The sequence below is a fragment of the Mycteria americana genome, chromosome 11 (assembly GCF_035582795.1).
Source record: "Mycteria americana isolate JAX WOST 10 ecotype Jacksonville Zoo and Gardens chromosome 11, USCA_MyAme_1.0, whole genome shotgun sequence".
Classification (NCBI taxonomy): Eukaryota; Metazoa; Chordata; class Aves; order Ciconiiformes; family Ciconiidae; genus Mycteria; species Mycteria americana.
In genome coordinates this window covers 3874764-3888955 of record NC_134375.1, presented here as the reverse complement: position 1 = coordinate 3888955, position 14192 = coordinate 3874764, and the positions used below count along the sequence as shown (strand labels likewise).

The 14192-nt window shown below is 38.5% G+C and overlaps 2 protein-coding genes across 8 annotated transcripts in view; one reads left to right on the top strand and one right to left on the bottom strand.

Annotated features, from left to right (window-relative positions):
• Nucleotides 1-14192, top strand: part of SYN2 (synapsin II) — a 225467-nt gene that overhangs the window by 129464 nt on the left and 81811 nt on the right. The gene's annotated exons all lie outside the window — the stretch shown is intronic.
• Nucleotides 2437-14192, bottom strand: part of TIMP4 (TIMP metallopeptidase inhibitor 4) — a 28088-nt gene continuing 16332 nt past the window's right edge. Inside the window, exons 2-5 of the mRNA XM_075514285.1 lie at nucleotides 9912-10009; nucleotides 4027-4141; nucleotides 3242-3366; nucleotides 2437-3065 (exon numbers count right to left, since the gene is read on the bottom strand). Of these exons, the coding sequence (XP_075370400.1) occupies nucleotides 2868-3065; nucleotides 3242-3366; nucleotides 4027-4141; nucleotides 9912-10009 (536 nt within the window). The 3' untranslated portion in view covers nucleotides 2437-2867. The remainder of the gene's footprint in view (nucleotides 3066-3241; nucleotides 3367-4026; nucleotides 4142-9911; nucleotides 10010-14192) is intronic.

The window sequence follows — 14192 nt, the reverse complement described above, 5'->3', positions numbered from 1 at the left end:
GCTTTTCTTGCCATATTTATTGATATGAGAAAAAAAAAAAATCTTTGTACCATCCATTGTGGGAAGCTTGGCCAGATTTATGCTCAGACAGAAATCAAAGTGGACGGCCATTAATTTTGAAAGACCTCATGGGGTATTTTATGGCAGGTCAAATATAAAATGTTTTTAAAACTAATTATGGCATACAATTCATATTACAGTTTGTTCATAAATATCAAAGAAAACATTTATTTTTACAAGGTACATAAAGAAGGCAATCTGAGTTGGGCTAGTTGAGTTTAAGGTCTAATTACTATAAAACTAAAATAGAAACACAACTATGTTGAGTTAAAAAGCAGAAAATACCTGTTGGCTGCAGAGAGCTATTGAAAAGACACCATTACATCAAATGGATTTGGCCACAAATGCTACACTGTACATGGATTGAATATTAATTAGCCATGCGCTTGATTCAGACTTTGTATGGTTATTAAGCTCTTGCAGGCTTGTCTAGGAGTAGTTTTGGTTTGACATGAGGAAATAAGGCCTGTTTTTTAAGTCTTTCTGTAGAGTAATATAAGTGCACAGCACTGACAGTAAATAGCACTGTCAATATTGCCTCTGCAATCTCAATTCCTTTTTGGAAGAAATGTAGCCTTTTTATATCATTTATGCAAGTAGCCATAATAAGTCTATGGTCCAAATTAGCGTTAGGTAACTTTTTGTTTGTCTTTAGCAAAGCAGAAAAGGAGCTAAGCTTTACATTTGGCAGCACAAATATATGGTGTTTTAATTTAGGATTGTAAATTAGAACAGCAAAACTGATCTACAGTAAATAGCAAGTGAAACATTGAGTATTAAGGGACATATATTCCTCAAAGGAATAATGGCGTGCCTTCCTGTTGGCCTTGCACCATTTGCACTTCACTGGAATTGTGTAAGTTTAGTCACAAAAAAAGTAAAGAAGAATATTTATTCTCACAAGAGTGCTTTCAAAGCTGCCGTTGTCTGTCCTTTAAATATGGACTCATGCAATTGTCAAAATAAACATTAGAAACAGGAACAGAATATATCACAAAAATCATTTATACAGGTTTTTTTGCAAGTATACGTTATATATCCGATACAACATATCTTAGGGTGTGACAAGGTACATGGGACACGCTGAATGTTATGTCCAGACTACTGCTTCGTTGGATTGAATGGAATTAGAGATGCCTATACACTTACAGAAGTGAGTATCTTCTTTGCAAGTTTAAGTTTAAGTCCCGATGATTTTATAAGGACTCTATAGCAAAGAGGCTAAAGGAACTATTTGGAAAACTGGACTCTTGAAGCAGTAGACAGTAACAGCTCTGATTCTTAATGAGCCCAGAGGCTGGAAATGTCACACTGTGGTTAGCAGGAATGAGTAAAGTGTTTGTGTTGAACCTTTAAATAGACCTGATCTAACCAAAGGAGAACAGAACTGTTCTAAATTCTCACATGAGGAATACACGAGAGTAATTTCTAACCAAAATTGGAATGAAGTGAAAGAAACCCAATGGAGAAAATTGGAGAGAGTAAAATATGTCAGAAACGGCAGCTATTACAGATTCGTACCCTGCGTGACGGCTCTCATCCAGTTTCTAGAACGCAAGCAGTTGGACGACTGTCTAAACTTTGGCATTTACTGAAACAATTTCTTAAGTTTTACCGCTGCGAATTGAATTACTTTAGTAAACTTAAATAGGTGTGAGATTAGTTACTAACTACAGTATCAATTCCTAAAAGTTAAGACACTAAAAAACTAAAAGGCAAATACGTTGTAACACTTCTCTAGTCTAAGTTCATGGGTTACCAAATTCCTTATGACAGAGTACGATGGGTATTGAATGAATGCAATGAAATGAATGTAATGAAGGAAAAATCATTAATGTGTAAATTTCAACTATTACATATGGTCAAATATTTGAGAGCTTTTTAGAAATCACTTGCAGTGCAAGTTATTCAGTATCTATCGCATGATTTTTACATGAGTTTCTAAAGCCAAAGCTTTTAACAGTGCTGAAATACAATGACCTAGTCACATATTTAGAGAGGCATTATCAAGTACTGCAGCTGCCGTGATGACGGACATGGTTTCTGTAAATGTAAGCGGTTTTAGCCTGTCATTATTTGCGTCGGTTCCATAAAATGCTGAAGCATTAGAACATGTGGCTTTTCCTTCCACAAGGTATAGCTAGTCCATAGGAATATTGAATCGGGCAAGAGGATTTTGATTATCAATGAAAGTTACAACTCTGTAGATAAAGAAAGCTATGACATAAGTAACATACAGAATTTGGAGCACTGATTGTTTTAATCACAGAAGTGTTCAACTTGTTTCAACAGATAAGGAAAAAAAGGGATTTTTGAATCTTTTTTATAGCACATTGTTATAATACTTTACATATACACTGTACAATAATTCTTTCGTATCAGAAGACTTTCATACAGAAAAAAATAGTTCTATAAAACATTCCGTAGTTCATCAGAAAGATTTGGAATAAAACAGGGGCTCCCTTAATCTGTAGGTTAACAGAAACGGGGGACAAAATTCTGGCAATTCTTTTGTTCTTGTACATTCATATTGGTAAAAGGGAAACTCGTTATGCCTTAGAGGACACAGAGGAGCCTTCGCGGCTTGGGCCCCTCTGTACAAAGCATGACTCTACGGAGTAGCTACCTCCAGGAGATTTGTTCCTCATCTTGCGTGAGTGCCAATTCCACAGACTCGGACTTTAGCTGTACAGGACAATTTGTTTTTGTTTCTAAGCAACAGATACATTAGACGGTGGCAGTTCAAAGCTGTGAGCGTGCAACGTTTGATGGAAGTAGACTCCAAGGCTTTTTAGGAAGTGCTCATTTTAAGGTTCGCTGATATCAATAAACTCTTTCTCTGGGGGAGGACCACCTCGGTACCAGCTGCAAGTGCCATCACTTCTCTTGATACAGGCATAATGCTTGGCTTGGTGCCCGTATAGCTTTCTTTCTATCAGCCAGTCTGTCCAGAGGCACTCATTTGGTGTAGTGATTGAACAGGGCACCATGTAGCAGGTAGTAATCTAAATGCGAAATAGTACATTAATTCAGTATATTGCAGGTTTCTTTAAAACGGTAGCTATTCGCAAATAATCTAAAATGTGTGGTGTAAAAGAGAACAGTTCCCATCAGTGAAAACTGCTACTGCCTGTAAGGTGGGCTCCACCATTAGACCGTTAGCGTTTCGTTCTATACTTACTTTGCAGCCGCAGCCCATTTGATATCTCTGATTAAGGCTCTTCTTTTGAGACAAGGATAAATCATCCCATGGCTCAATGTAGTTGCATAAATGGATGAGGACTTTACCATCACTTAAAATTTGGCCTACAGCATGGAAAATAAGAAAAATAAGGCAAGCAAATAAAACTGTTTTCTAAATACTGAAATATATTGCAAGAATATCTGAAGTTTTTAACTAATTGCACCAGATTAGTCATACTTCACACTTTTTTCAATTAATGTAATTATAACTGAGAGAATTATTCTGCTGATTGCAAGCCGAGTAAACGTTAAAGATTTAAGAAGGATATTTTTCAAAAGATGCTGATAATCTGCAACAAGGGATGGATGCGAATGCAGTAGTATGTTAAACTAGATTTCAGGGCTCTATAGAAAAATCTCTAATTACCTAGAACCCCAAATCTGCCTAGACGTAGGCACGTGTTGTCTCACTAAACTTGTTTGCATTCCTGGGAAAATCAGTACTGTTGGTTTCAAACAAATAAAACCGGCATACTTCCTATTTACTAATTGCATAGTTACTGACTTTGAAACCGCTTTAAGATCTTCAGATGAACGACGGAAAACATGTAAGATCACAGTACAATTACAGCTTTACACAATTTGTACCTTTCATTGTGCTTGTATTATTTAGATAGTACATAAATATATTACTTTTTTTAACAAGGGCTGGCAGATTTTTGCAAAGTCAATCTAAGCAGTTACTTCTGGTTATACAGGTACGTTAGTTTTGTTATATTTTACCTGTCAAAAGATACTGTTTTTTGTTGTTAGCTTCTAGTTTCACTCCACAGAGTGACGAATCAAAAGGGGTATAGACATACTGGACATCCTTGAGCTTTTCAAATCCTTTAAACATCTGAAAATTATCAGAAACAGAAAGTCAGTAGTGGAAAACAAACACGAAAAAACAGTTGCAAACAACAGCTGAAAGAAATATGTGGTGCATCTCTTTAAAAAAGGCTCTAAAGCCTGAACTTGCATGAGAAAATACCAACAATTAGACCCCTTCTCTGCACTAAATGAAATGTGTCCATTTTTTTAGAAGGAAATTAGGTCTTCATTTTTTAAAATTACAGGTTTTTAAATCTGCTTTTTCAGTGTTTTTAATGGATCTTTACAGCTTTCTCTTCAATTTATGTTCTGCTAGCATCTTCCATTTAATGCAGAGACAGCATTCATCTCAAACAAGGTGCTGCAGCGCTGTAAGATGCAAAAATTTCTCAGTATATTAATATGGGAAATTTTATCTTGGTCGGTGTAATGGTATCTTCAAGGACATGCAGTATGCTAAGAAACTGAGCACTGGTCTTGTATTTGGTCATTAAAGCAAGCTGCTTTTCCCCATCCAGAATTTTGCCCAATGCGACCTTCTCGAATAGCTGTTGGAAAATGGGATCCCGCGCTTAGAATTCAGAGGCCGCAGCACCAACATGGGGAGGTTCAGGATGAAAGCCTAGGCAGTGTTCAGATGGCTGCTCCTTAACTCGCGTTTCCAACTATGAAAATAATCCTTGAAGTAAGCCGTTAAAAAATGAAAACAAATCTAGTTGTGTCCAAATGTGAGAAGGAACCATAAGATGCTAATCCACCTCGGGATGCCTGTCATCGCCTAATATGACGTAACGGAGACCCCACCGCGTCGGGGCCCTGTTTGGTGACATCATGCTGTGTGTTGACAGCTGTGGGCGATCGCAAGGCTCCCGGCTCCCAAGGGCAGGCTCTCCCCGTTGCAGCTGGCATCACTGGAAAATGTGCTCGTGTTACTCAGGTTCTCTCAGGAGATGTAAATAGTACAGGGCCCTAGAAAATGCACTGTAATATGTTGATTTTTCTGAAGCCTTCTCTATGGAATAAAAAAAGCCAAAGTTGTTGTCGTTGGGCTTCTGATCCAAAAATATTAGATGCAAATTTGAAATACTTAGTAGAAAAAACAAATGCACCAAAGCAAAGCAAACCAAAAACCAATCCAGTATCCTGTACAAAGCAGCAGTGAAAGTAATAGAAAACATATATAATGATGACGAAAATGTGTCTGATTTTATTCGATAAAGGCGGTCTGGTATGCCAGCCCCCTAGGAAAGTTCTCAGAAGGACGGCCGAAGGAGGAGGCAAGCAGGCTGCAGGTGTGTTGCGGGGAATCTGCCTGCTTGAGAATCTAACCCAGCGCTTCAGTCGGAGCCGTTTGGTTCCTGCCACGTTGGAAATGGAATCCCCAGCTTCTGCTACCCTTAAATCTGCCGTATTCAGGGTGTGGGTAGTAGCCACAGGTGTCTAGTACATAGTAACTACGTGAACTATGCCAGTGTCCCCTGATTTGAGTCCTCTCCACGTTCAGAAACCTTTGACGGGGCTACAACGTGTAGGAGGTACAACTTTTCTTTTAATACCTCATCACTTGATCTAAATCAACTTAAGAGGCATCATGCAGACAACACAAATGGATTCAGCTATAAAAAACCCAGATAAATATCCATAGCAACTTATAATGGAGATCTAGTTAACACTTAAATGTGGGTGTTTTGTTGGGGGTTTTTTGTTTGGCTGGTTGGGTTTTTTTGAAATTACAGCTCTGGCCTATCTCTGGTTTTGACCTAGATATTTGTTAAAGCATTTCGTAAGATTTTAACGTTCCATTTAATTCAGTAAATTATATTTGATCTTCTCAATCATGTTCTCTCATCTCCTAAAAGTGTGGACTTTCTCTCTAAAGGGGTAAGGTGGCTTGATTCGATTCTGCACTGGGGTGCGGTCCGTTTACGTTTGGGGTTCTGGGAGGACTTTATGGAGGTAGGAAAAAGGGTGAGGGACTGGGAGAGTAGAGAGATGTGAGCCTGACGCTGAAGTCTATACTGATACTGTCCCTGTCCTTCTGAGGTATATAACCGAGACCAGTACACGGCTATTGCTTTGAGATTTTAGAATACTTTTTCTAAGGCTACCTGTGCTACTTTCAGTGTCTCAGGCACATTCCTGTTATAATAATTACATTCTTCTATCTTTTTTTTCTCTAAGCCTTTTCAACTATATCATGGCCTATTTTCTTACCTTTACGTAGTGACTAATATCTAGCTTTAAAACTGCATGCATCACTGCAAAGTGTAGCTATTGCTGTGTTTACCTTAAATACCTGCTCTTATACCCACGGTGAGGGGACCCCACCCGCTTGCAGAAGAAGTCTAATTCTTTCAGTGGGTTTCCACCCATGCAGCCTGTGTGGAAAGTACTTAGCAATTTTGCTTATACTAGTTTAATTTGGTAAAATGTGTCGATTTCCTGTATGACAGTAATATCTCGGGCCTTACTTTACTGCTCTGGTAATACAGGACAAAGTGTCACGAAAGCTAATGGCAGTGCTTTAATATTTCGGTGGCTCCTCAGAATAAGTATGATGACCAAGTCAATAACAATAATATTATGAAGAAAAATATTCAATTGCATATACATCACGTATTTTCTTCTCTCTTTAGTATAATGCTGTAAATATTGCAATAAAAGAAGATAACACTAATTGAAAAAAAATGTATGGCTTCTTAACATGCCAACCCATATACATAAAATGAATAAAAGCCCATCATTATTCTTTTTTATATTTCTAAAAATGAATAGCAAAACCGTATTTAATAGTTCTATCCAAAAATACCGATGTTTTAATGCTAAGCCTAATGCACTGGATTTAAAATAACAGAAATATCATTTTTGTGAGAGGAGTAGCATAAACCAGTCACACTAATGCTACATGTCAAGCAGCCCAGAGAGTAATATAAAAGAGAAACAGCAGCGTTTTGCTGAATGTACCGCTGCAGTAAAACGTAACCTCTGTAGGTTCTCCGTTTCTTTTCCAAGAGGGGAGAAGAATTCCCGAGGGAAGTGCGAATATGTGTGTGGCTTAAAAACTACTCACCAAAACGAATACTGAGTTGATAATCACGTTTAGCTTGACAGATCCTACGGCTCAAAAGAGATGATGAGAGAGTCTGTTCTTACTTTCATGTTACGTAAAGCGAACGCTTAGCCTATGCCCCCAGTCCCGTAAATGGCTTTGCAAAGGCTGAGCCAGGAGCACGGGATCAGTGCCGGCTGGCATAGGAGGACTGGGCCGTTCAGCGTAACTGCAGGTCATCAAATTTACGATATGAGAAAGCCGTCTGTAAGCGCTCAAGAGAAGAAAGACTGTCATAGTGAAAAGGGAACATTCGACCATTTGACATACGCTGCTGATTTAGATTCTTTTAAATGTTATAATCAGAGGGAAAAGGTAAGAAATAGTGTTATGAAATTATTGCTCTGGTCAATGACGTTGATAGTTATTCAGGAAACAGAGATACACAAATGAGGTCTCTGATCTGCGAAGCTCACAGTTTGCAGGTCGCTGACAAGCTATTTCTGTGACGTTAGGAGCCGGTCTGTGAATCGTCCCGCTCCACGAGGTGGCCAAATCTGGCCGATTGTATACAGCATTATATTATTTTAATTATTTTACACTTACCAAATGTTTACATGGTGAGCTGTTTAAAATTCCTCACTCTCTTTACTTTTGTAACTTGATGCAGACTTTACAGTGTTACCCATAACACTTTCCTATTAAACTTCTGTTAACTTAAAAGTAGAGTATTTCTCAGTAATTTTTCAGTATACCCAGTCCTGTTTAATTTTTACTCGTATGCCAACTGTGAATTATATGCTTAGTATGTAACAGGTTACATCGCTCTGTGGCAGGTCCCGTACGATTTACCAGGCGCGGGCAAAGGTGCCGTTATGGATTTATTTCAGCACCAGACTGAATTTACTAGCAACCCCACCAAAGATTTGCAGTTTGCAGAAGCTCCTGTTCGCTCGCCCACTCTGTACTGCGCAGGTTTCAAACAAAAACCCTTTTACTGGGTTTGTTAGAGACACGGAGCAGGGAGCAGGTCCCAACGCAGCCGAGCAGCCTGCGTGCCAGGGCGGGAGCCTCAGCTCCTGCCTCTTCTTAACTCTCTTCTGGCCAGAAGGAAGAATTTGAAGGGCGGGACTATTATGACCCATATTTATTCTTTAGTCTAACTTCTATGTAATGATGTAGAGCATCTTTTATTAGAAAATAACTCTCTCTAGTTTGTCCAGTCCCAGCTGACTTGCCTTCTGAAGCTTAGTGCGATTAAATAAAGATCTCTTACTGATGCCTGAGTTTTGAATAGGCCTCCACTTAGGAAAATTTGGGAGAAACTCCAAAGCAGCTCCAATATATGAATGTATTTCAGAGATTTCAGTGTGCTGTTACTGAGGAATGGGATTATAGACTGAAAATAGTGCCACAGACTAGACTTGTCATTCTTCTTTTTTGTGCTGAAGTATACTTCATGATTTGCATTTCTGTAAGGTTACTCAAGTGTTGCAGGGTAGCAACAGAAAATTAAAGTGCTAATGGGAGGAAAGAGAATTGCTCCGGTATTTATATACTTATTTCTGTAAAGAAGCATTTGAAAATATCCTTAATAGTTTAAGAAGACAGAAAGTGGCAGATGGTGAAGAGTTTTGGGGTTTGTTTTAGCAAGGTAAAAAGAATTGGCTTGTTGAAATTGCTATAAAACCTTAACAGGAGTCATGTGTGACAACCATGCTTGTGCATATTTTGAGATATTCTTGTTTACCATACATCTTTCTTAGTAAAACTCCTGTGAGGTGATCTACTGATACAATTTGAAGGATTGAATTTTTTTTAAACCATGTAGCAGTTCACAACGGTCTACTTAAGTGTTCCCAGTAAATGTAATAACACAAATTAATACAAATAATACAAAATAATATTATCTGAAAAAATGAGTGATAAAACCACCTAGAAAACTTAAAACAAACAAACCAAACAAATCAACCAAACAAAAAAACCCCACCAACGCACACTAATACATTTTAATTGAAAGAGACTACCTACTTTTTGTGTATTCCCGAAACAGGTAGATCATGATCTTTTTTTATGAGTCAGAGTTTGATGATGACTTGAATGGGATCAAGATATGTCTTCTTAAAGTACTTCAATGAATATGGCTCCTTACTGGAGCTGACCAAATAATGTAAAAGTCCTGTGCGATTGTGAATGGCCGTATTTTTGGGTGCTCCAACTTTGTGTTTGCTTTCCTAGCAACATTCATACAAATGGAGTTTTGTTTATGTGAATATCAGGGAAGGACTCCTGTTTCTGCAAATATCCCTATTCACTTACGAACAAAGCTCCTTGCTATTTCAGCTGGAAATGCTTTCCTCTGTTTATAAAGTTTGCATCATCTAGTCAGAGCGTTGCGATACCGTCATGCAACATAGCTGATCAAGTATCCACCAGAAACAGCAAATGTGTTGAATACCATTCACAGATCGGAGTACATTTTCATAGTCTTCATAAAGCAATTGTGAATAACAAAAATTGACATCAAAATATAGTTTAGCAAGTAACTCATGAATGCCAGAATAGCTTTCTTTTTTGTTCCCTTTTTTTTTTAATCCCTACTTTCATTTATTCTGTGTAGTTCACCTAGGGCTAAGTGTGGAGGCAACTGGAGCCTGTTCCAGCCTACAGCATTTAGGGCTAAACTGTAGTCATATACATAGGTTATCAGCATTGAACTTCAAAATAGCTAAGTGATTCCATGTACCTTTATTTGTTTGATTTCATACCGGATCATTTTGTGGGTATCAAGAGGATCATCACTGGCAGGAACCACCTTTTCACTGGATATTTTTGCTCGAATCACTGTAATAGAGAAAAATATTTAAATGCCAATAAGCATATGCCTAATTTTAGAAGCAATAGCGAAAATTATATTGATAGATTTTAGCATTGTTTTTACATTTTAGCTAGAAGTAGATTTTAAGGCTTGTTACTAAAAGAACACTAGATTGAGTTAACTCCTGAAAATAAAAATAAGTGGGCTGCCTATGATATAAATCTAAATTTCTGTGAATCTGGAAATCTGAATTAAGTTACCACTCCGTTTTGACAAAAACTGTTGATCAAAATCTTTGAAAGACTTGAATCTCACAAAATTTTATAAAACATCCATCGTTATAATCAGTGAGCAAAGGAAAGGGACACTTCTGTTGATGACAGAATTGTTGACCGATTAAGTAGACTTGAAGTTAACACTCTGATAGACCGTGCCAGACAGGACTAAAGCACCCATTTTATGCATGAGAGCAGAAGACAAGAACAGAATGGTCTTCATTCACTTTTCTGAGACTAGAGATTTCTAGTCTCAGAAAAGTTTCTAGTCTCAGCATTTTTCTTAACGTAACACATCATAACAGTTAACCTGTGTAAATTAATTACTCCCTCTTTTGACACATTTTCTTTATTTCCTATTCTTTAAAGAAGGAAAAGATGAGGTTTTATGAAAGAAGAAATGGTTTGTTTTCCTATCTGTTTGTTTTAGGCATCTCTTTTCTATAGACTGTTTAAAATATACCAGCACTATTAGGCACAGAGAATAACAGCCTTCTAAGAATACAGTATATGGCCAAAATTTCTGTGGGGACTTCTACCCCCCAAAAGTATTGAGAGTCCTGGCTTTGCTTGGTTCTGGATGGCCGCTATTGCAGCTCCTCTGCAGATGTAACGCTTGTTAGAACAAACAATCTCTATCGGCATGGAGAGGGAGCAAAGGCTGGAGTACGTCCAGTGCGCAACTGGGCAGAGGCGGATCTGTGCAAGGACATCTGCATTTTTTGATGGGAATGATGGGATTCGTCTCTCTGTCACAGGTATGCTGCTTGATGCAGGTAGGATAGAGACTAGAAAGTATTCTTCAGCATGAGGGCAACTCTCAGACACCTTTTTTATTTTGTTTTTAATTTTCATGATGAAAGGAACCTTTCTATCAAAATTAGTATGAAACAGGCATGATGTTTCATAGAATAAGTTAGGTTGGAAGGAGCCTCTGGAGGTCTAGTCCAACCCCTTGCTGAACTTGATTCCGGAGGCTGGGGGCTGTGGCCAGCTGAGTTTGGAGTATCTCTGAGGATGGAGATTCTGCAGCCTCCCTCAGCCCCTGTTCCAGGGTCTGACCGCTCTTACAGTGAAACCCTCATACTTCCTGGTCACTAAAAAAACCCAATCAAGCTGATGCAGAGGAAAATCTTTCGGCATCAAAATCATGCTTTTCCCCAAAAAAAGCATTTATTTGATAAACTGACCTCTAACCGTCATATCTAGAGAAAAGGAACAAGGAACCCAGATTGTAATTTTCCATACAGCCAAAGAGAGGTCAGGCCCATCTAACAACGGGCAATTCTCATTTCCTCACTTATTAGCAGAGCAAACTAGATGTAATAATCAACATGCTGCAGATGCCTACAGCTTCAAAGCTTGAGTCCTCTATCTTTTGGCACAATGTTCCCTCCTCCCATGCCATTTAAACTCTTTTAAAGGAGCATTTTCGACTTCTGGGTTGGATTGGAAGGGAAGAGTTCTTTCAAGTAGGAACAGCAAATTCCTCATTCCAAATGGTAAGTGGCAGCATCTCTTTAATCATCTGCAGATGTGTTATGTTCCCACAAATTAACAGTACTTCTTACGTGCTTTGATCTAATTCCAGATAAAAAGTGTTGTGGACTGTGTGTACTATACTGCTGGAAAGGTCGAGTTAGAATCATGTTGTTTTGTTTTGCGTTGCTTTCCTTTGCATCATTACTTCCTAAAAAAAGGTTTTCTCATTAAAGAGTTCGTTCACTACAGAAGGGAAGGGGTCGGACAACAGTTAGGAGCTAGCTCCCGTTATTTTCTTAACACCATAACATGGTTTATATGCAGGAAATCTTTTGCTGCCTACTCAATGCAAACATTTGTAGGATAATTAAAACTACTTTTCCCCTTGTGTTTAATGTTGAAATATCACTCATTTTCATATTTTTATTAAATTCTGCTTGTTAGCATCTGAGAGGAACATTACAGATGACCAATGGTAGCTCAGAGGGTCTCCATGGAGTTATGTAAGGCTGAAAGTAAAACACGCTGGGGTTTGTCATTAAGAGAGCTTTTTCTGGGTGTGTAGAAGAAAATGAAAACTATTTTTATGTCATGCGTGTTTCATTCATTTGTTTGTTTAAGAGAAAGCTTCCAGATGGCGAAGGAAGAGCAAACTGAGATCTCTTTTTTAATGACAAGAAAGTTTTATTGCTACAGGATGTCTAAGTCTGTAGTTACTTGGGTTTTTACCTTTCTATTCTCCTGAAACCGGATTCAAATGCACACAGATCTTCTTGGGCCTTTTAATCCTTCTTGTTTTTCTTTTTTCTGCGCTTTAATATTTTTTTTCAATCAGTGTCGTCTAGCTGTCTCCTGAAACCTCTTATTCATGTGGTTGCTTCTGTTTTTAACCACAAGCGCTTCCTGATTTAGCATTCCCGGGCCCAGCCATCTCCCTCTTCACTCGTGGTTCAGAGGGTGGTTATAACTTAGGATTCCTCCTACTCTGCACTTCTTTGCAAGAAATGGTTTCAAGCATACCAGGGCTGGCTTGGCTTCTCCTCTCTTTGGCTGAGAACAACCTCTGCTTGTTTAGTGTAATAATGTCATTTTATCTGTCAGACAGTTATTGGTTCCTTATGGGGAATTTGCATATGTGAAATACATATGCGTTGCCTTCAGATTCTAATGCCAAAAATTCAGTCTGCCTCAAATTCATTCTGCATTAGAATACACAATGTTTTTCAAAAGACGTTCTCTCTAATATTTCAACAGTAGAATGTAACATTTCTGTGGAACTCATCTTTTGTAACTCATGGTGCTTTTATGACATTTAACCTTTTATCCCCACTTTGTAGCTGAAGGTCGTCCAGGTGACTGAACCCAAAGCAAGTGAAGGTGACGGGGGCCGGGCAGGGGGTCAGGCGGAGCCCCCGAACAGAAAGCCCGCTGGCTCCCGGGGTGACGCCGGGTCCGTGGTGCTGAGCTGCGGCCACGCCGAGCGGCTGCTGCTTGGGTGACTGGTGCCAGCCCGTGCTGCCGTGCCAGGGGGACAGCGTTCTGTTCGGTCAAGGAGCCTGGCCAGTGCGCGTCCGTCATTAGAAATGCCTTAATATTTTGATTCCTTCTTTTCTGAATAACAAACATCTCCCAAACATTTCTCTGTCAACAAAAGGTAATTTTAAAGTGGGTAAAGGACAGAACTTACTTAGTATAACATCAGATATATTTGTGTTTACTCAGTAAGGAGAAAAGTGTTGGGTTTTATACAATACAAAAGTGTTCGTATACAATAAGGGTAGAAAGTTAGGCATTAACCGCATCTTTCCCAAACCTGTGTGGTTTCTCTCTGAAATCCACTACAGTAATTATTTACCTGTAACTAAACTGTACCATCACCTTGTGTAGGAGAGATTTTTATGATCATGAGCAAATACGTATACTAGGGGCTTTTTTTAAAGGCATTCACTGCCATTATACTCATTTTGCCACACTGCAGTGACACACGCAATGAAATATGACCATCTTTGTTACAGAAGAGGAGACGCAAAGAATTGAGCAGTATACTGAGGGCCCCATACCAAGTCAGAGATATAGATGGAATCAGAACAAAGTAAATCCTTGCGCTTTGTCCACCGAAATTCATGTTCCCTAAAAGTAGTGTCTCTTTAGACCCTGAGTTAATTCTAAGGCATTAACAAAGGGAAAACTGTTTAGTGAAGAATTACTCTCATTGTTACAAGTTAGTATTATTACATAATATATTCTTTATGATACTCTTTTATATAGGATTATTGTACTTATACAAGTTTTGAGATCATGCTGTTTAGCCTTTTTCCTTAACCTGTTGGTCACAGTCCTGTTGTTTGAAGACAGGCGACTTTACTCAATAAAAGTAATCAACTTTATTACTCCTTCAAACAGGAAAACAAATTGGAGTTTACTCTCCAGATTAACTTTATTATCCTAAGAA